General features: G+C 38.2%; 1 protein-coding gene across 7 annotated transcripts in view; it reads right to left on the bottom strand.

Annotated features, from left to right (window-relative positions):
- CFAP20DC (CFAP20 domain containing) overlaps positions 1 to 9,609 on the bottom strand; it is a 303,292-nt gene extending 293,683 nt beyond the window's left edge. For 4 of the 7 annotated variants that reach the window (XR_009213033.1, XR_009213034.1, XM_058437106.1 and 1 more), the window contains exons 1-3: positions 9,217 to 9,609; positions 6,786 to 6,875; positions 5,855 to 5,948 (exon numbers count right to left, since the gene is read on the bottom strand). Coding sequence is in view for 5 of the 7 variants with exons in the window: in XM_058437106.1 (XP_058293089.1) it covers positions 5,855 to 5,948; positions 6,786 to 6,875; positions 9,217 to 9,237 (205 nt within the window). In the remaining 2 variants the exon portion in view is untranslated. The remainder of the gene's footprint in view (positions 1 to 5,854; positions 5,949 to 6,785; positions 6,876 to 9,216) is intronic. The other 3 variants (XM_058437109.1, XM_058437108.1, XM_058437107.1) reach the window with 1 other exon arrangement.
- Positions 9,610 to 20,917: the final 11,308 nt, after the last annotated feature.

A 20,917-nucleotide genomic window follows, 5' to 3' on the forward strand; every position in this document is an offset into this window, starting at 1 on the left:
TTCCTCTTAGGTTTTGAACTTTTGCTTGATCTCTCAATTATGGTGCTCTTAACAGATGTTTTTAGTATGACACTTCCTAAAACATGCAATTTACAAACATATTTTCCTGCTGTGGGACTTTGGGTAGAAAATGGAGATGTCTTGATTTATCTGTGAACCTCTCCTGCAAAGCCAATAGTACAGACCAACACGTGGATTAAAGACAAAAAAAGGCAACTAGTCTAAAACTCATGCTATTTTATATTATTTCAACTTAGCACGCTTAACAAATTAAGGGATTTTAAAGTAACAACACATTTTTGGATAGTCTATATAAAGAACTTCTGGTATATGATTCCCATTTTGCAACATTCCTGAACAACTTATAACAGTTCCTATGTTTTATCCCAGATTTACTTTCTAAACAATAAACATATTTGATCAAATATGCGTAACATTTTTATCAAACATACAGGGATAACCTTTATTTAAAAGTACTAAGCTTCTGCTTAGTACTCTCCAGAGGGCCATCAGTAGTGTAAGCAATGTAACAGAAATAAGAGATCACAGGCCTTGATCCTAGAAAATTCTCTAGAAATCTGACTTTACCATACTTATGGGAAAAGCCAGTGAGGCAAGCAGAGCTCTGGTCTACCAAAGCAAAGTGAGATACCAAAATGAGGCCAACTTAAATGAACCATCCCCAAACAATCTCTCTTGCATCTTGCATTGATTGGCCCAACAGTATTTTTCCATTGCACAATGGCCTCTGTAAATAGAGCTGAGAGAACAGCAGGATAAGTGAAATCAGTCTTTAAAAAAGGTCCCTAATTTATGTCACAAATCTCACTGAATCAGCACTGTTCTCTTCAAACACAAAGAGTTACACACATAGGGCATTTTTATATGAGCGTTTTTAGATATAAAAGAGTTCTACCCTCAAAAAAAGAAAGTTTTGTAATTCAACTTTCTCACATATAGAAGCCCCAGTTTCCAAAAAGCTTCACTTATAAGATTAAAAGAAATATGACGATACCATATGGTGGTGATCTGACAAAAAAAAGTACTTTAATAACATTTGACACAGACTGATCCTGTGTGTCAGATGCTAAATAAATTCTATAGTAACATTTTTTTCCAGTGGCTTAGTATATTTAAGCTGACTATTCATGTCTACATTATATTTAAAATCACTCTCTCTAAGTAATGTTGAATGTGGAAATTCTGTTAGTCAAAAATGTCCATCAAGTACATAAAATTCATAAAAATTTAGTTTCTTCCTGAAATATGCCGCTTTTTACAGTTTTATAATCTGTTGTCTGTCAGAAACAAACTACCTACTTTTTTTCTCCCACTTCAACACGCAAAACAGGAATTAGTTATCCGTTCATCATGGGCTATTCCATATCCCTTGAGCAAATTAGAAAACCTGTGTGGGCCCTTTTACTTTTCATCTGTAAAACTGGGTTAATAGTTTGGATTTACAACTCATAGGATTATTTACATGGATTAAATTAGGTCTACCATGCAACAAAGATTACTGAGCACCTACTAAGTACAAGACTCAATGTTGAAGTTTTTGCAGTAAATAAGACATACATGGTCTCTGCCCTTTTAGAATTTATATTCTAGCTCCATGAAGAAGAAGGTCAGGGTGCTATGAAAGCATATAACCCTGGGTCCTTGCAGGAGAAGAGGATGATTAGTGAAGCTTTTCTTGAAGGACAAGCATTGAAACTCAGCTGGGATGAATACACAGGAACTGACTGGGCAAGTGGGATGGGTGTAGGAGAGAGGAACAAACGTTGCTGGCAGAGGGAGTACTCCATTCTACGATGGAAAAGGATGGAGTAGATTGGATCAACCTAAAAAGGGCTTAATGGGCTGATAGAAGAGACAGAAGAGGAAATGCAGCAGGAAATGGGTTTGGCAAAGTAGAGAGGAACCCAATTAAGTGGGGTCTTGAAGACCATGTGAAGAATATAAGTCATCCTAAAATCAACGGTAAACCCCTCGTACATTCATTCATTTATTCGACAAAGATTTACTGAATGTCTATTCCGGGGGGAAAATGCTCTAGGTAGAGGGTACAGTCTGTGCATGGGTGCCAAGGTGATAGGGCACTGGACTATGTTTCAAAACAGCAATGGGACCTTTATGGTTGCAACAGCATGAACAAGAGAAAGAGTAATAGGAAATAGGTCAGAACTAAGAAGGGCACCAGATACTGCAGAGTCCTATAGGTTTTTGAGTTTTAATCTGAGAGAGATGGGACATTTTTAGTGGAGGAGCAACATTACTTATGTGTTTCTTACAATTTAAAAGTATTACTCTGGCTGCTAATTTGACAACAGACTGTAACAGAGAGGCCAAGTCAGAAACTGGGAGACCAATTAGGTTACTACAATAATCCAAGCATGAGATACTGGTGGCTTTGACCAGTAGCACTGGAGGTACCAAGAAGTGATCAGACTCTCAACCTATTTTAAACATAGTGCCAACAAGACCTTCCAGATAGACTGAATGAAGAGAAAGAAAAATCAAAGCTGATTTAAAAGCTTTTTTCTAAGCAACTGAAAAGATAAGTTGCTAACAGCAAAAATGGGGCAGCCTGCAGGAGGAGGAATTTCGAGGAGTAAAGACCAGAAGTGAGGCTTTGGACATATTGTATTTCAGTTGTCCAAGCGTAGAAATGTCAAGTAAGTAAGATGATACTCAAGAAGTCTAGAGTCTAGGAGAGAAGTCTGAGCTGGAAACGTAAGCTAGAGTAAGATAGAGATGGCATTTAAATCCATGAGCTGGAAGCTGATAACCAAGGGAGTAAGTGTAGAGTGCCAACGACTGAGTCCAGGGACGCTGCAACATTAATTCGAGTTGGGGAAAAGAGGAAGAACCACAAAAGGAGGCTAAGAAAGAAGAACCGTGAAATGGGAAGAAAACTAGGAGTATGGACATCTTGGTTGTGAGTGAGGAAAATATAAGAAGGAGGTGTCAACTTTCTCAAATGCTGCTAATATGTGAAGTAAGATGAGGACTGAGAACTGTCCACTGGATTCAGGAAAATAAAGGCAGGTCAAAGCCACTGAGGGGTTTTAAACAGAGGAAGTCATGACAAGATAAAAATGATACTAAAGTGGGGTCCTGAGGAGGCCTGGGGAAACCTCATAAAGGTGACCTCATCCTCCACAGCAGCTGAAATGCAGAACAATGCCAGGCTTCAGGAATGCTACTCCCCCGAGTCACATCATTTGATTCAGATGCCACAGGCAGAGAAGCAATGGTTTCAAACATGAGCCTCCAACAGAAAGCTCTGAAGAAGACCCTCCAAATGACACATGTTTATGTGTGACAGAGCTGCTTCTCATGTGGGCAACTCTATATAATGTGTCCCAGAGTGAAGAGCAGCAGGGATTTATTTATTTAGCTGGTGAAGGGTTTACTCAAGTCTCATTATCAAGGCCAGCTGGTTACAATGAAAAATTATGACCCAAATTGTCATGGTTTCATAGTATGGCAAATTTAACAAACTTATTGAACACCAACCATGTACCAGGCACTGAGTTAAGGGTACAAAGAAGATGATTCAGGAAGATCCCTGCCCTAGAGAAGTGCACAGTCTGATAAGTAATATCACAATTTCCTTTATTTTATGTGTTTGAGATTCTCAAATACAAGTTAAATCAGAAATATAATTTTCTAAAATGAAAAGTTAAACATACTTAATTTCATCACTAAACTTTCTTCCTAAGAAGTACCTAATACAGACAGAAACACAAATAGGGTACCTAATGTCAAGTTTGCATAAATAAAGTGGATGTTTACTCTTAAAATAGGAATACATAACGGTAATTGAATTTAGAAATGTTAATTAAAAGCCAATTATCTATTCAAGGCATGTCATTTAATTTAAATTTAACCATACAAGCTTCACATAGAAGGTCATTTTACACAAGTAAAAATAGCTATAAATTTCTGTTATCAAAAATTCCAAATAACCTTAAAGGCATTAGTGCAGGGCAGACTATATAAACTGTTCCATTTGTTACAGTGCTACACATGACATAGAAAAGCCAGATTAACTTTTAATTATAAGGTATTGTACAAGAAATAACACTAAAAGATTTTTCTGTTTTTTTACAATTAAAACCATCATCTTTCCATTTAAAAAAGTAATTATGACACATTAAACTTGGTTTGTTTCTTAAAAAAAAACCTCAGATAAAAATGGAAAAGCAGAGCTTGTATTTAATCACTCAGTCTTTAGTAGAGGAGGAATCTATCTCAGAATCAAATGAGAAAGATTACTAAAAGTGATTGATTTTATTAATAAGGTAACCATGTGCATAGATACTGAAGGCATTAAATGAAAATACAGGTGGGCTTTATAAGTTAAGAAAAAAACAAAAGAACTAACACTGGCTTAGAACAAAGTCATGTTCCTGAAAGTCAAATGTATCTATATGTCTTACAAAACCAATGTCCTTAAAAAGATGTCCTGTGTCTCTTGCAAGAAGAGGAAACCACAGTTTCAGGCAGGTTTCCCTGGATCATCTTAGTTCACCTCATTTATAAGTACAAATATATATGGAAATGCAAAAAACCTCCTATTACAGACACACACACACACATACACACACACACACACACACACACACACGCAGAAACTATTAGGAAAGCATAATCTTTAAGTGGCAGTAAATTAAAAACTATCTTTAATGATGATTATCTCTTCTTTTTTTTTCCAGTCTCTTTCTTAGTTTAGAAAGAAACACTGGCAAACCACTTTCAAATAAATCATCTTTCACTTATAACTTCTATGGCTAGTTTATGTCTTAGAAATCTAAAATATGCATGTAGTAGCTTGAAATGGCACATAAAGCACAGAACCTATATAAGTTTAGAAAACTGAATTAAAATAATAAAATCAGGTACCAACAACAGGTCTTTTTATACAGCTTCATGCATGGTAGGTATTTGATAAATGTTCTAATGAATGAAAGAAGGAATAAGTAAATGATGAATGTAAAAAAAACTATTTATATTTGCTAAATCACCTGAAATTTATATTTAAAACATAGGATGCAGTTGATGAAAAATCTAGTTAATCATTCTGATAAATCATATTCCTTAAATCAATCAGTTTACTCAAGGTCTAATTTAGTAGCAGAGCCTTGAATTGTAACCCTATCTCTGCTAATAACTGGGCTTCGGATAAATCTGGGTTATCTCTCAGGGTTTCTTCTGCTTTGAAATGCTGATCTTAATTTCTAAAGTAAACAAGAATTGAAATAGATTCTATGGGTCTTTGTTAAATCACATATTCATATATATACTTTAATTGTGATTAATATTAAAAGGTAATAAGTATATGAGTTGACATGTCACTAAATTATGCTTTATATCTTATTTCTGATACATTTTTTCTCACAAATTAATTTCTTGTAATTTATGAATGCTGATTTTATTTCAAAGCTTAGCCCTGATGAGGAACCAATCTCAGTTTGTTCATTTGTAAAACAGCTATCATGAGGATTAAAAGAGTTCATAAATATTAAATGTTTACAAAGCTCCTGGCACACAGTAAGTGCTCCATAAATGCTATTATTATCATAATTAATGGCTGCCAAATACTCTTCTAAATCTTCTTTAAGATACTACTAGATTTCTAGAAGATGGTGAGGTAGAATGTATTTTTTTAAAGGCCTAGCTTAGTGCCTAGCATACAGTTAGTTGCCCTCTAAATTAAAAAAAAAAATTCTATCACCTTACATAAACAGATGTCAGTAGAAGTCATACTAATGTGCCTGTTTATGAGACATAAAAGCATAACTTTGAGTACAAAATGTTAAGTTTCAATATTAAAAATATTACTTACGGATTTGCTTATTATCCTTCGGTAATTGAATTTTGTTTGTTTGGCTGCTGCCTTCCAGGACAAACACAAAACTTTTAACTTCTTTATCAAACTCCTATAGAACAAAATGAAAACTGTAGTTATCACAGGATATTTTATTTGGCTTCTACTATAAAATTGAAACTTCAGATCTACAGGGAAAAAAAATCCCATATTCAAATAACTTAAAAGCAGGCTCAGGCCTTAGTACTTTTATTCTGAGACTTGCTGGGAACTAGAATACGGAGGCATGGTGAAAGGACAAAGAGCAAGGACATTCAAGGTGTGGACTGGAAAGTGGCTGAAATTATGGATGATGGATTCTGGGCTGGAGAGAAAAGGGAGACAAATAAAATAAATAAATTAATTAAATCAATAAATAAAGCAAAACAAAACACAGGAAAAGTAGAACAGTCAATGGCCTAAAGTTCCCAATGAAGTTGAAGAAGAGAGTGGAGTAATTGAGCAAGCGACCTTAAGAATAAAGATTGGGGTCAGAAAGGGACATTTTAATGTCTCAGTAACTTCAGAGGTCCTATAGTTTGTGGTGATAGGGAGCAGGGTAATACAGTAGGGATGAATGCTGAAGTAGAGTGGAAGAGGTTGTTAAAGATGAAGAAATCAAGAAACTGAGAAGCCCAGGACTTGGGGCCATTTTTCTTACAGATACTGAAGTCATCTAAAATGATATACAGCAGGGCATGGAGTACATAGAAGGGTTATGACTTGTGTGCCAAAGTCTTAGACAACTGAAGAGTGGTGTCCAGGACAGCTGTAGCCAACAATGCCATGAAAGGGTTTTGCAGTGAAAGAACAGGAAAAACAGCTCTGAAATTTGATCAAGCCCTTTCTTCTATAACCTTCACTCACATTTCTTCCCCCGATTTATGTGGCTCTAATTTCTAATACTTACTTTCCAAATCACAGATGGACTACCAAGGATCTTCCATTTTGCTCCAGGATTTTTTCCTTGAGCACTGAAAATTTCAACAAATGCACCTCCCTAAAAAATGAAAATAAAATATTAAAAGACAATGCTAACGAGGAAGTATTATCCACCACACAGTCTATAACCAGCGTTCCCCGCATCTGTCAGTTAAGCTGATCTGGGATGAAACATTATCCCTGTTATTACTCCTACTTTATACCTTGATTGTATCTAAACCACAACCATTCTGATTTGGGTCACCTTGGATTAATGGTTTAAAGAATCTGTTTTTAAAGCATGACAAACATTAAATAAATTGTGCCATACAAACCCTACAGTATCTCAGTGGGGGACTCGTTTACTTGACACATACAGATCATTCTTGCAAAACATTTTATGTTTTACAGACTGTGTTTGCAACCACACTGAAGGGTTTAAACCCAATTCTTGAATCAGGCCAATACATTCAGGTAGTTATCTCTGAATACAAGCTTTCTATTCATACTGACTGAGGCTCCAGTACTGGCTTTTTAACTATCTGACCTTGGAGTTACTTAATTTCTTGATTCTCCATGTGTAAAATGGGTTGTTGGATTACATAAGATACTAAACATTAAACCTCGAGCACAATACTCAGCTCACAGCAGGGGCTCAACAGCACCATCAAAGTTTATTCAAAAAATGGGAAGAGAAATTAAACAGTTTAGTACTGGTCAATAAAAAGGCCTGGGAGAGATTTGGGAAGTCCTATTTTGAACATTCCTACAAGATATTTTTATATATGTAATGCAAATTAATGTGAAGATCTATAAAATCTGTATAAGAGAAATCAAATATCGTTTCTACAGACAGCCTACTGGTTCCCCATTGTAAACATGAGAACATGGAAGGACACACTTATGTAAGCACACTGAAGATATTACTGAATGTCCACAAGCTTTAATTATTTAAGAAAGGGAATTAAATAAGATAATTATCTCTAAGGAAGAATTTACTGCAAAAAATGAGAATCCGATATGGGGACTAAATACGGTTTGAATTATAAACAATATACGAGCAAATCTAATTTCTGTAAGGAATTTCCAGCTTTTAATTTTTCTCAGTAATATAAAGATATTTTTGCCTCTGAATTTTAACACGCAATCACTTGAAGGTAAGACATTTAATGTCTTCTTCCTTATGCAGTATTACGTGCAAAGTGTATATGGGATAGAATTACTATAGCTTGTGAGGGCAGGTCATATTTCACTATGAATTTTAAATCTGAGACAGCTAGTTGTTTTAAAAGACAAAAGCCCTCATACTCGGTGAGACAGCAAACTCTTCCTGCTGCTTTTTGCTTTCCCATGTCCTCCAAGTTTCCTGTAGTGGGCACGTTTTTTTGATAATATATTTTACCTATAAGAAGTGAGACAAACTCTCTAAAAGTGTTCTAGCCCAATTAGTGATAACGAATAGGACAGAAGAAAGAGAACTGCAGACTACTCCGAGAGCACTCATAAGGAGGCAAGTAGTGTTAGGTGAATGAAAAGGCAGAAGCAATAAAGAGGTGGAGACGGGTAGAGAACTGATTAGATACAGTAACAAACGTTCATCAGAACAGCAGGACTAGCATGGTAAACAGACTGTAAACAAGGAGTGTAACCTCTTGCAGAGGTGAGGAGAGGAGATCAGGAAGGGAAGTGTCCAGTGAGGTGAAGAAAGCAGGTCGAGACGCTCTAGGATACTCAAAGTGACTGAGGACGACCCAGAAGCAGTGTTTCTCCAAGTGTGATCCTTGGACCCCCTGCAAAGGAATCACTTGGGGGAAGTAGTTAAAAAGGTAAACCAAGTGACCCCCATCCAGAGATTCGGATTCACCAGATCTGGGATGAGGGTCAGGACATCTGCATGTTTACAAGCACCCCAAGAAAGCCTGATGTACTCCAACGTCTGAGATTCACTGACTCCCAGTTCTGGAAAAATAAAACAGCACATAGCCAAAGTGCTTATTTTCTTTCTTGATGTAACAATGCATGCATTCACTCATTCACTCTTCTAAATCGCTTCTGAGATACCAGTGTTGCATGAATACTGAGTCTCCAAGGCGCTTTGTTAAAACTCAAGATTTCTGGGCCCTGCCCTCAAGATTCTGATTCAGGAGGTTTCAGTGGGGCTTAAGATCTCCATTTTAGGTAGAATCACAGACAATTAATTCATCTTAAGAAACACTGAGTTGGAGAGTGAACAAAAGCCTAGACATTGGTAACTTTTTCCTTCTCTCTGCGTCAACAGCATTCACCCATTAATTCTGTCTTAACCTTGAAAAAGACCTTATTATGGGGATAGAGGGTGCACTTTATCCTCACCCCGATCACGGACTACCTCACCCAAGAGGAGAAAGGTATAGACAGGTTGCAGAACCGTTTCGGGTTACCTGGTACTCATTTTTGAACATTCCCGCAGGGGGCCCAGGGCTTGGGGGGCACAGAGTTCAGGGTTTCCAGCGAGTGGCGTGACCCTGAGGGCTGGAAATCGGCTGGCGGGAACCCAAGAGCCCGACGGGTGGGAAAGGGCTTCGTGCTTGGCCCAGACTTGGGCAGGTTCTTCTCAGCCCCTCCGGCCCCTGGTCAGCTCCATCTCCCGCCCTCGACCAGCACCATTGCGGCTCCAGCCTCCGCGGTGCCCGCGTCTGGGGAGGGCGCAGCTGCCTGGACGGACTCCGGGCCGTCCCTGGGGAGTGATTGTGTGTGTAACCTACGTGACGCGGCGCCCAGTCGCGGAGCCACCACCAACCGCCCTCCGGCCTAGGAAAGCCGGGCGCGCTCCCGCCGCCGCCCCACCCCAGAATCCGCCCGCGAAAGAGCAGCGCCGAGCGCCACCTGCGTTACGGCCGCGCCCATTGGTTCCCACTGGGCGCCTGCGCGTTGCGCTCTCTAGGCTTCCCGCCGACGGGCGCGGGAGGATACGCGGTGACGTAGCGTTGCCCGGGCAACCGCGGGACTCCCGGAGAAATGGTGGGCTGTCCAAACGGTGAGCAGCACTCTTCTTAGGTCATGACCTCTGCCGACTAAAAAGCTAAGCTCAGCGTGGATTAGGGCTATGCCAGGTACTGGACTCTTCTAGAGTACCTGTCACATCGGTTTGGTCTCTCCTCGTGGTAAACACTGATAACTGGTAGGTTCCTGAGGGATACAGTCATGGAGTCATGGAACCCTCACGCGGCCTTTGCTTACAAGGTTCCCAAATTTGGGTTCGTTGAGGCAGTAAGAGGGTCTGCTGGACCCTTTCATTGTTTCAGAAGACCCTAGGAAGCCAAGTTTTTTTGTAGAAAATAATAACTTATTGAGACTAGCACTCGCTTAAGTGTAACTATCAAGTTACTTTATTTAGTTTCTAGATCAGAGCCACTTCTTACATGGAAGGTACTATTGCCAATTTTTGGCTAAGGAACTGTGGCTCAGGAAGGTTAAATGGCGTGGCCAAAGTCTTATGGCACCAGTTAGGAATTCTTATCTGATGCTGCACTCATGGTTGAGTTAGGTCAATGGCATAGGTTAATGCTAATCAGGTACCACTCATAAAGTTCCTGCTATAGGCTGAGTGGCTCACAGGTTCACGATTCTGTGAGGTAAGGGTTAGTCTCCTTTCATTTGAGAAGAGTGAGATTCAGAGTCGATTAGGAATTTACTCAAGGATGCAATGTTGAGTTTCATTTATATTTGAGTCTAAAGCCCAGTATCATTCCACTTCACCCAAAAACCTCAAACATTTGTTGTCCTATCATATGCCAACTATTATGGATTATGTAAGGGATGCGAAAATGAATGCTGTTTGGACCTGCTCCTTATCAAGGATAAGAAGAGCAGATAAGGAACAAACCTTCTTGAACATTCTAAGCCAAATAATAGATGGAAAGGAAACAGAGGTGGGGGCCATGGCACAGCTATACATTGCAGTACAGTGTCTAGAATCCAGACTTCCTGATTTCTAGACCAGTAAACTTAGTTCAACAGCAGTTTCTTGTAAGGCTGTGTGCTGGAGGCTTTGACAATTGTGATCAATAGACATGGTCTCTGTCTTACAAGACTTATCTATGGGGGACATTTATCCACTAATTCTTTTTAACAGATAGTTTCTAGGAACATAAGATATTTCAAATACTATGCTAAGAGACTGGGTGTGCAGTGAATGGCCCTACCTTCGTGGAGCTTACATAGGGGAGTGAGACAGATGATAAATAAAATAGCAAATAATTACAACTTGTGATAAATATCATGAATTCAATCACAGGGAGTAACACTGGGTGGGTATATTAGTTTCCTGTGGCTGCTGTAACATTACCTCAAAAGCAGTAGCTAAAAACAACAGAAATTGATTCTCTCATAGTTCTGGAGGCCAGAAGTCCAAAATCAAAGTATCAGTAGGGCCACACTCCCCCTAGTGGCTTTAGAGGAGGATCCATTCTTTTCCTCATCCAGCTTCTGGTAGCTGTTGGCACGCCTTGAACTGTGGCTTCATTTGGAGGCCAGAAGTCCAAAATCAAAGTGTCAGTGGGGCCACATTCCCCTAGTGGCTTTAGAGGAGAATCCACTCTTTGCCTCATCAGCTTCTGGCAGCTGTTGGCACCCCTTGAATTGTGGCTCCATTTCTCCAGTCTCTGTCTCACCGCCGTGGTCACATTGTCTTCTCCTCTTCTGTGTGTGTTTTCCTTGTGTGTCTCTTATAAAGAGGTTGTAATAGTATTTAGGGCCAACTTTGATAATCCAAGGCAATCTCTTTATTTCAAGATAATTTAATCACATCTCCAAAGACCAATTTTTCCAAATAAGGAAACATTTACATGCTCCAGGGGGTTGATGGGAATATCTTTTTTGGGCAGCTGTTAATAATAAGGATGCAAAAGGTATAAAGAGAATCTGGGAAGAATCTAGGGGACATCTTAAGGTTTCTAACAATCTACTTGGGTCTCTGAAAAGGGTCTTTTGACACCATAGTTGAAGTGAAATCCACAACTTTGCCCTACTTTGTTTTCTTTCTTCCTCTTATGATTACATGAGTTAATTAATATATTTATCATTTATCTACAACTAAAAGAGTGAATTAATAACCTCAATTTGTCAATGAAAAAATGAGCTACAGAGTTGAAAATGAATAATTACAGTGAATCAGTAAATCTTACTACTCAGGTGTTTTGGTTTTGATCACCTGTTTATTCAGCTTAAGACTAGAAGGAAACAGTGTCCATTTATTTCAATGTCCTCACTTCCTAAAGAGAAAGTAATAGTCCAAAGCCAAACATTGTCACCTGACCGTCCTAATTTCTAACAAGTTCAGGAGACTCAGAGTTGCATTTTCATTAGCAAGTATGATATACTGCTTGTCCAGGAAATGGGCAAATCTGAAAGCTGCCCAAGTTTATCAATGTTGTTTTGCCTATGGTGAGAGCCACCATTAACAATGACAATGGTAGCAATAAAGCAAAAATAAGAATGTCCAGTACTTTAACAGTATGAATTCAAAATCAGAGAAAGGAGGAAATCTAACTTTACAATAGCAAGTACTGTTCAATTTGATTGAATGCAAGCTATGAACAAAAACTTGGATTTGACTATGACTTCCAGGATATCTAGCAGAATTCTGAAAAAAAGAAAAAAAAGAAAAAAGCCAGCCTGCCCAAACAACTTGGCTTAAACCAAGTTATTTATGTTCATTATAAAAGATAAACCAAGCTATTTATGTTCCCTATAAAAGACAGTGAAACAATTTCTTTAATTGCTACAATTTTTTAAGAAGTTGGTACATTTAGTAATTGCATTAAATTGCTTAACTTAATTTGACAACATTAAGATTAGTCACTTTACAAGCTGTAAAGTGCTTGTCTTTGTTCTACAAAGAAAGTGACTTGAAAAAAATAAAGTAATTTGGTGGTATATTAATATTAAAGGATATTGGATAGTATTTAAAATGGAATAGACTAGAAAGTTTTTAAAGGGTGGCAGTCTTCGTATGCCAATATAGCCATTCAACTTAGATGAGTATGATTATCAATTTGACAAGAAATAATATCTTTTGAACTAAGAATGTACTGTATTTACCACAATATTGTTGTAGTTTATATTTTGATTATAGTACATAATCTAATTATTTGGCTAATGGGAAGAAATAAGATATCTGTTTCATGAGAATTTGCTGCACAATAATCTAGAAATGTTTAATACTTGAAGCGTTAATTTTTTATACATTATGGAATAGCTTTATGAATGATAATGTTGAGTTGATAGGAAAGTTTTGAAACTGGGCCTATTTTATAGTTTTAAGCAAGAAAAATTAATGATACCAAAGTTACTCATTTGACAGTTGATTTGAAAATAGTAGTGTCTTCTTTTTTCCAGAAAGTACGGAAAGGTGAAAGTTTTTGAGGGTTTTACTATTTTTAGATTTTCTCCTCAAATAGGTTTTCTCCCCTTCTCGGGTCCATGAGATCCTATGGGGACTATTTCTTGCCTGTACCTATAGATGACCAAGTACTTCAAAAGTCATTCATCAATTTAAAATTTCAAAAACCAGCTACCACTTGAAAGCTTTCTCAGGAAAACAAGACAAAACAAAAAAACTATCCCAGTAGTTTGATATTTAGGTATGAATACTTTCCTAAATAAAGTAGCTTTACATAGCAAGCACTTAGGTTTAGAAAAACGACCATTTGCCAAATGCATCTTTGAAAGGAATAAATTAATTGAGTGGATATTTAGTATTAATTTGTTTTACAGTGACATAAATGATCAAGGTTTTTAACAGAAAAGTTAGATCTAAGTAGCAAGTTTTTCTTGGATAACTTTCTCTAACCTAAAGCCAGTTAGTGTTGATTTGTGATAAAAGGGCTGTAGAAAACTAGATGTTTACATGAGAAAGAATGAAATTGGACTCTTGCTTTACTTTTTAAATGTATATACATGAATTAACTCAGAATGAATCAAAGACATAAGACCTAAAACTATAAAAATCTTATAAGAAAACGTAAGGGGAAAATTTCATGACATTGGACTTGGCATTGATTTCTTAACAACCTAGAGTAGATCCAGCTGCATCTAGAGGTCAGAAACATCATCAGGTTTCCTTTCTCCACATTGCTTCCTCTAGGTTGCCTCAGTCGTTAGGCTGGCTCTCTTTAGGTTTACAAAATGGCTATAGCATTCTCAATTTTACATTCTGATATCACTAAATAGAGCATTTGGGGCTAAAGTCCTGAAGTTTACCTTCATTTGGATCAGTTCAGGTGATATGCCTATCTCTGAAGTAAACACTTTCGTCAGATAAATAGGCTTAAGGCTAGATTAAGTGCTTATTCTTAAACCAGTCCCAGCAAGCAAGGAGATGAGATATATTGATTGGCTGGGAATGGGGTACCACCCAAACATGTAACTAGGAATGGGGAAGGATTGTTTCCCAAAAGAAACTCTGGGTCCTCTTCTAGGGAAGGAGGAAGATAGATATTGGGCAGCCAAAAGGAGATATCCACTATAATGATTTTTTTTTTTTTTACAAATAACAGACACCAGACATATTTTTTAAAAATTCTAACTATATATGAATGATTTAATATGAAAGAAAGGTTCTCTAACATTCTTTAAATGATTTGATGTACATATGTGTAATTCAAATATCATAGGCCCTTTTCATTATCCCAGGATTTACATTAACTCCTTTTTTTTTTTTTTTTTGAGACGGAGTCTCGCTCTGTCGCCCAGGCTGGAGTGCAGTGCCGCGATCTCGGCTCACTGCAAGCTCCGCCCCGTGGGTTCACGCCATTCTCCTGCCTCAGCCTCCTGAGTAGCTGGGAATACAGGCGCCCGCTACTACGCCCGGCTAATTTTTTGTATATTTAGTAGAGATGGGGTTTCACCGTGTTAGCCAGGATGGTCTCGATCTCCTGACCTGGTGATCCACCCACCTCAGCCTCCCAAAGTGCTGGGATTACAGGCATGAGCCACCGCGCCCAGCCTCATTAACTCTTAATATTCAAGCCTGGATTCTTTAAGCTCTTACCTGCTTAGTAACAGGAAATCCAATGTTATTGGATGCCCGTGTATTTCCAGGATCTTTAAGAGGATACTAAGTAGCCAAGAATCACTTCAGAAGTGATTACTTGACTGCATTTTTTTCTCAGACCAAACATTTCTATGAAGGATTCCACTTAGTTGCCACTGTTACCACTATTGCCAAAGAATACCTGCCATGTTTGAAGTTGTTGAAATTAGAATGTAACTGCTTTCGCTAATGTCACCAGTGAAACAGACATCTGGAAGCTGGCCTGACACTCACAGCTAGGTTTTGGTGTTTTGTTTTTGCTGTTGTTACTGAACACGAACAGTTTCACAGAATATCAACATCATACAAAGCCACTCTGTGACCATGATGAATCAAGATAAAAACATGAATATTGTCCAAATCAAAAAGATGACTAAACATTTCCCTATCCTGGTTAATATGAGTGACTGCTGCTTCTTTACCAATTATAGCTAAGCCTTACTTCATTCTTCCTGTCTTATATATAAGATTTATTAATATTCCCAGTCATTGAAATACCCTTGGTTCCTGACAGGACCCAAACCAGAGCAAAGCTCTACTTCCCTAAACCCTCCCCTAAATCAGCTAACATAAGCCCAAATCCTATAATAAGTTCTAACATCCTCTTACTAGCATACCCAAGGTTCCCCAATGGTGTATTTTCTTCCTTGTTGCAATGAGTAATGAACCCAACTTCTTCAACTACTGATAATATCCCTGATGTTCTTTGGCTGGGTGGCATTAACACCAGTAAATCTAGAATTTTGTGTTTTTATTCTTAGGAAGCAAACTGAATGGTTATTGTGAATTTCACTCAGTTGCCAGGATTGGAAGAAGAAAAGTCTTTCTGCAAAATTATTTGAGCCCCAGTATTCAGTGGTTAGCAATAAAGCTGTTGCACTCAAATGATGCAGCTAGTCCAGACCTAACTCTGAAGCCCAGACCCCAATTGGAACTATTTAAATAAAGTGACCTACACTGTCACCCCGAGTACCACTTACACCGCCTACCACCATCATTGTCCATATTGATTTTTCGATATGTATCTTCTTTCATTTACCAAGAGAAAGATGTCTTTTCCAGGTAAGATAAGATGTTTGGAGTGGGGAAGTCCCCACAGCAAAGCTGACTAGGTCCCAAAGTTCTGTAATTAAAAAAAATTCTCACATACATACATGCATACATACACACACACACTCACAGGCCTATTCCATGAGGGTGGTTGGGTTGGGACAAGTTGGACTATTTGCCCTACCCATACCAATATTTCCCTATCATTTCAGGTCCTGTTACTCATCCCACTCATTGTATATTCTTCCCTAATGGTGAATTCTTTTCTGAAGCACCTCCTAAAATCTGATTTCCCCAATTTTCTGTCAGTTAGGCATAGCTCTGTCAGGTAGGCATACATATCTCAACAGAGTTTAAATATTTTTCTCCTGGGAGGCTCTTGGCCCTCAGGAAAACCACCAGATGCAAACAGGTTATGTGTATGAAGAAATTCACACCAGTCCCCTAACATGTCTAATCTTAATTCAAATTAGAACACATAGAGAGGGAAGTTGTCTAACTCAGCTGTCCAAAAGCATCTGAGTTCCATCTCCACTCAAGTGCCCTAGTACTATAGCTTATATTTCACCACCAAGAATATGTGTAGAAGAATGGCATTTCCTTCTCTCTTTTACCCTTTCTCACCCCATAGGAGGCAGATATTTTGTTTAGCATATTAAATGCCATTAAGCTATGGAACACAGTCAATAATATGTAGAGAAAAGTCTATTCATCTCATAGAAGTTCCAGTGTGAAGAACCCAAAGGACTTCTCAACCCCACCTCACCCACCTCTTCCCCCAGGGCCCAGGGTAAGGGCCTGCCATGACCACTAGGATAGAGAGACAGGTGAAACTTAGAATTCTTCTTCAGCTATGCTTCTGGGATGGAACTGGAACCCAGGAGGGAGTTCAGAGGGGTAGAAAAAGCTACAAAGAAGAGAGAAGACAAGATAAATGCGAAGTGGGAAAAAGGCAGTAGAAGGGAATCCAGGACGTTCATCTTGCAAGGTCTTCTGATGTCTGATATTTTTTGTGTTTCTGATAAGTTAATGGAAAGGATATTTTCTTTCCATTCACAGACTTCTGCATGTGTGCTGATAGTGTGGGCCTAATGCATACAAACACATTCAGAACACATTATCAGAACACATACGAATCATAGCCATTATTGTTATTTCTTATTTCAATAGGTTTTTGGGAAGCAGGTGGTGTTTGGTTACATGGATAAGTTCTTTAGTGGTGATTTCTGAGATTTTGGTATGCCCATCACCTGAGCAGTGTACACTATACCCAATGTGTAGTCTTTTAACCCTCATCCCCTTCACACCCTTTCCTCCAAGTCCCCAAAGTCCATTGTATCATTCTTATGCCTTTGCATCCTCATAGCTTAGCTTCCACTTATGAGTGAGAACATCCGATGTTAGTTTTCCATTCCTGAGTAACTGCCCTTAGGATAATGGTCTCCAATTCCATCCAGGTTGCTGCAAATGCCATTATTTCATTTCTTTTTATGCCCAAGTATTATTCCATGGTGTGTGTGTCTGTGTGTGTGCGTGTGTGTGTCTATATATATAACATTTTGTTCATCCACTTATTGATTGATGGGCATTTGGGCTGGTTCCATATGTTTGCAGTTGTGAATTGTGCTGCTATAAACATGCATGTGCAAGTGTCTTTTTCATGTATTGACTTTTTTCCTTTGGGTACATACCTGGTAGTGGGATTGCTGGATCAAATGGTAGATCTATTTTTAGTTCTTTAAGGAATATCCACACTGTTTCCGTAGCACTTGTACTAGTTTATATTCCCACTAGCAGTGTAAAAGTGTTTCCTTTTCATCACATCCATGCCAACATTTATTATTTTTTGATTTTTTCCTTACGGCCATTCTTACAGGAGTAAGGTGGTATTGCATTGTAGTTTTGATTTGCATTTCCCTGATAATTAGTGATGTTGAGCATTTTTTCATATGCTTGTTAGCCATTTGTATACCTTCTTTTGAAAAATGTCTATTCATACCATTTGTCCATTTTTTTTATTATTATACTTCAGGTTTTAGGGTACATGTGCACAATGTGCAGGTTTGTTACATATGTATCCATGTGCCATGTTGTTTTGCTGCACCCATTAACTCGTCATTTAGCATTAGGTATATCTCCTAATGCTGTCCCTCCCCCCTCCCCCCACCCACAACAGTCCCCTGAGTGTGATGTTCCCCTTCCTGTGTCCATGAGTTCTCATTGTTCAGTTCCCACTTATGAGTGAGAACATGCGGTGTTTGGTTTTTTGTCCTTGCAATAGTTTACTGAGAATGATGGTTTCCAGCTTCATCCATGTCCCTACAAAGGACATGAACTCATCATTTTTTATGGCTGCATAGTATTCCATGGTGTATATGTGCCACATTTTCTTAATCCACTCTATCGTTGTTGGACATTTGGGTTGGTTCCAACTCTTTGCTATTGTGAATAGTGCCGCAATAAACATACGTGTGCATGTGTCTTTATAGCAGCATGATTTATAGCCCTTTGGGTATATACCCAGTAATGGGATGGCTGGGTCGAATGGTATTTCTAGTTCTAGATCCCTGAGGAATCGCCACACTGACTTCCACAATGGTTGAACTAGTTTACAGTCCCACCAACAGTGTAAAAGTGTTCCTATTTCTCCACATCCTCTCCAGCACCTGTTGTTTCCTGACTTTTTAATGATGGCCATTCTAACTGGTGTGAGATGGTATCTCACTGTGGTTTTGATTTGCATTTCTCTGATGGCCAGTGATGATGAGCATTTCTTCATGTGTTTTTTGGCTGCATAAATGTCTTCTTTTGAGAAGTGTCTGTTCATGTCCTCTGCCCACTTTTTGATGGGGTTGTTTGTTTTTTTCTTGTAAATTTGTTTGAGTTCATTGTAGATTCTGGATATTAGCCCTTTGTCAGATGAGTAGATTGCAAAAATTTTCTCCCATTCTGTAGGTTGCCTGTTCACTCTGATGGTAGTTTCTTTTGCTGTGCAGAAGCTCTTTAGTTTAATTGGATCCTATTTGTCAATTTTGGCTTTTGTTGCCATTGCTTTTGGTGTTTTAGACATGAAGTCCTTGCCCACGCCTATGTCCTGAATGGTATTGCCTAGGTTTTCTTGTAGGATTTTAATGGCTTTAGGTCTAACATGTAAGTCTTTAATCCATCTTGAATTAATTTTTGTATAAGGTGTAAGGAAGAGATCCAGTTTCAGCTTTCTACATATGGCTAGCCAGTTTTCCCAGTACCATTTATTAAATAGGGAATCCTTTCCCCATTTCTTGTTTTTGTTAGGTTTGTCAAAGATCAGATAGTTGTAGATATGCGGCATTATTTCTGAGGGCTCTGTTCTGTTCCATTGATCTACGTCTCTGTTGTGGTACCAGTACCATGCTGTTTTGGTTACTGTAGCCTTGTAGTATAGTTTGAAGTCAGGTAGCGTGATGCCTCCAGCTTTGTTCTTTTGGCTTAGGATTGACTTGGCGATGCAGGCTCTTTTTTGGTTCCATATGAACTTTAAAGTAGTTTTTTCCAATTCTGTGAAGAAAGTCATTGGTAGCTTGATGGGGATGGCATTGAATCTATAAATTACCTTGGGCAGTATGGCCATTTTCACGATATTGATCCTTCCATTTTTAATGGGATTGTTTTTCTTGCTGATTCGTTTCAATTCTTTGTAGATGCTGGGTAGTAGTCTTTTGTCAGATGCATAGTTTGCAAATAGTCTCCCATTCTGTGGGTTGTCTGTTTACTCTGCTGATTATTTGTTTTGCTGTGCAGAAGCTTTTTAGTTTAATTAAGTTCCATCTATTTATCTTTGTTTTTGTTGCATTTGCTTTTGGGCTCTTGGTCATAAAGTCTTTGCCCATACCAATGTCTTGAAGAGTTTTTCTGATGTTATCTTCTAGAATTTTTATGGTTTAAAGTCTTAGATTTAAGCCTTTGATCCATCTTGAGTTGATTTTTGTATAAGGTGAGAGACGAGGATCCAGTTTCATTCTTCAACATGTGGCTTGCCAATTATCCCAGCACCATTTGTTGAATTGGATGTCCTTTCCCCACTTTATGTTTTTGCTTGCTTTGTCAAAGATCAGTTGAATGTAAGCATTTGGCTTTATTTCTGGGTTCTCTATTCTGTTCCATTGTTCTCTGTCCTATTTTTATATGCGTTCCATGCTGTTTTGGTGATTGCAGACTTCAAGTATAGGTTGAAGTTGGGTAATGTGATGCCTCCAGATTTGTTCTTTTTGCTTAGTCTTGATTAGGCTATGCAGGTTCTTTTTTGTTTCCATATGAATTTTAGGATTTTTTTCTAGTTCTGTGAAGAATGATGGTGGTATTTTGAAGGGAATTGCATTGAATCTGTAGATTGCTTTTGGCAGTATCATCATTTTCACAATATTGATTCTTCCCATCCACAAGCATGGAATTTGTTTCCATTTGTTTGTGTCATCTATGATTTCTTTCAGCAGTGTTTTGTAGTTTTCCTTGTAGAAATATTTTACCTACTTGGTTAAATATATTCTTAAGTTTTTTTTTGTTTTTTTGTTTTTTTGTTTTTTTTTTGCAGCTATTGTGAAAGGGGTTGAATTCTTGATTTTATTCTCAGCTTGGTTGTTGTTGGTGTATAGCAGAGCTACTGATTTGCATACGTTGATTTTGTATCCTGAAACTGTAGTGAATTCACTTATCAGTTCTGAAGCTTTTTGGATGAGTCTTTAGGGTTTTCTAGGTATATGATTATATCATCAGCAAACAGTGACAGTTTGACTACCTCTTTACCAATTTGGTTGCCCTTTATTTCTTTCTCTTGTCTGATTGCTCTGGCTAGGACTTTTAGTACTATGTTGAATAGAAGTGGTAAAAGTGGCCATCCTTGTCTTGTTCCAGTTCTCAGGGGGAATGCTTTCATCTTTTCCCCATTCAGTATGATGTTGGCTGTGGGTTTGTCATAGATGGCTTTTATTACCTTGAGGTATGTCCCTTCTATGCTGATT

The sequence above is a fragment of the Hylobates moloch genome, unplaced genomic scaffold (genome assembly GCF_009828535.3).
Source record: "Hylobates moloch isolate HMO894 unplaced genomic scaffold, HMol_V3 SCAFFOLD_4, whole genome shotgun sequence".
Classification (NCBI taxonomy): Eukaryota; Metazoa; Chordata; class Mammalia; order Primates; family Hylobatidae; genus Hylobates; species Hylobates moloch.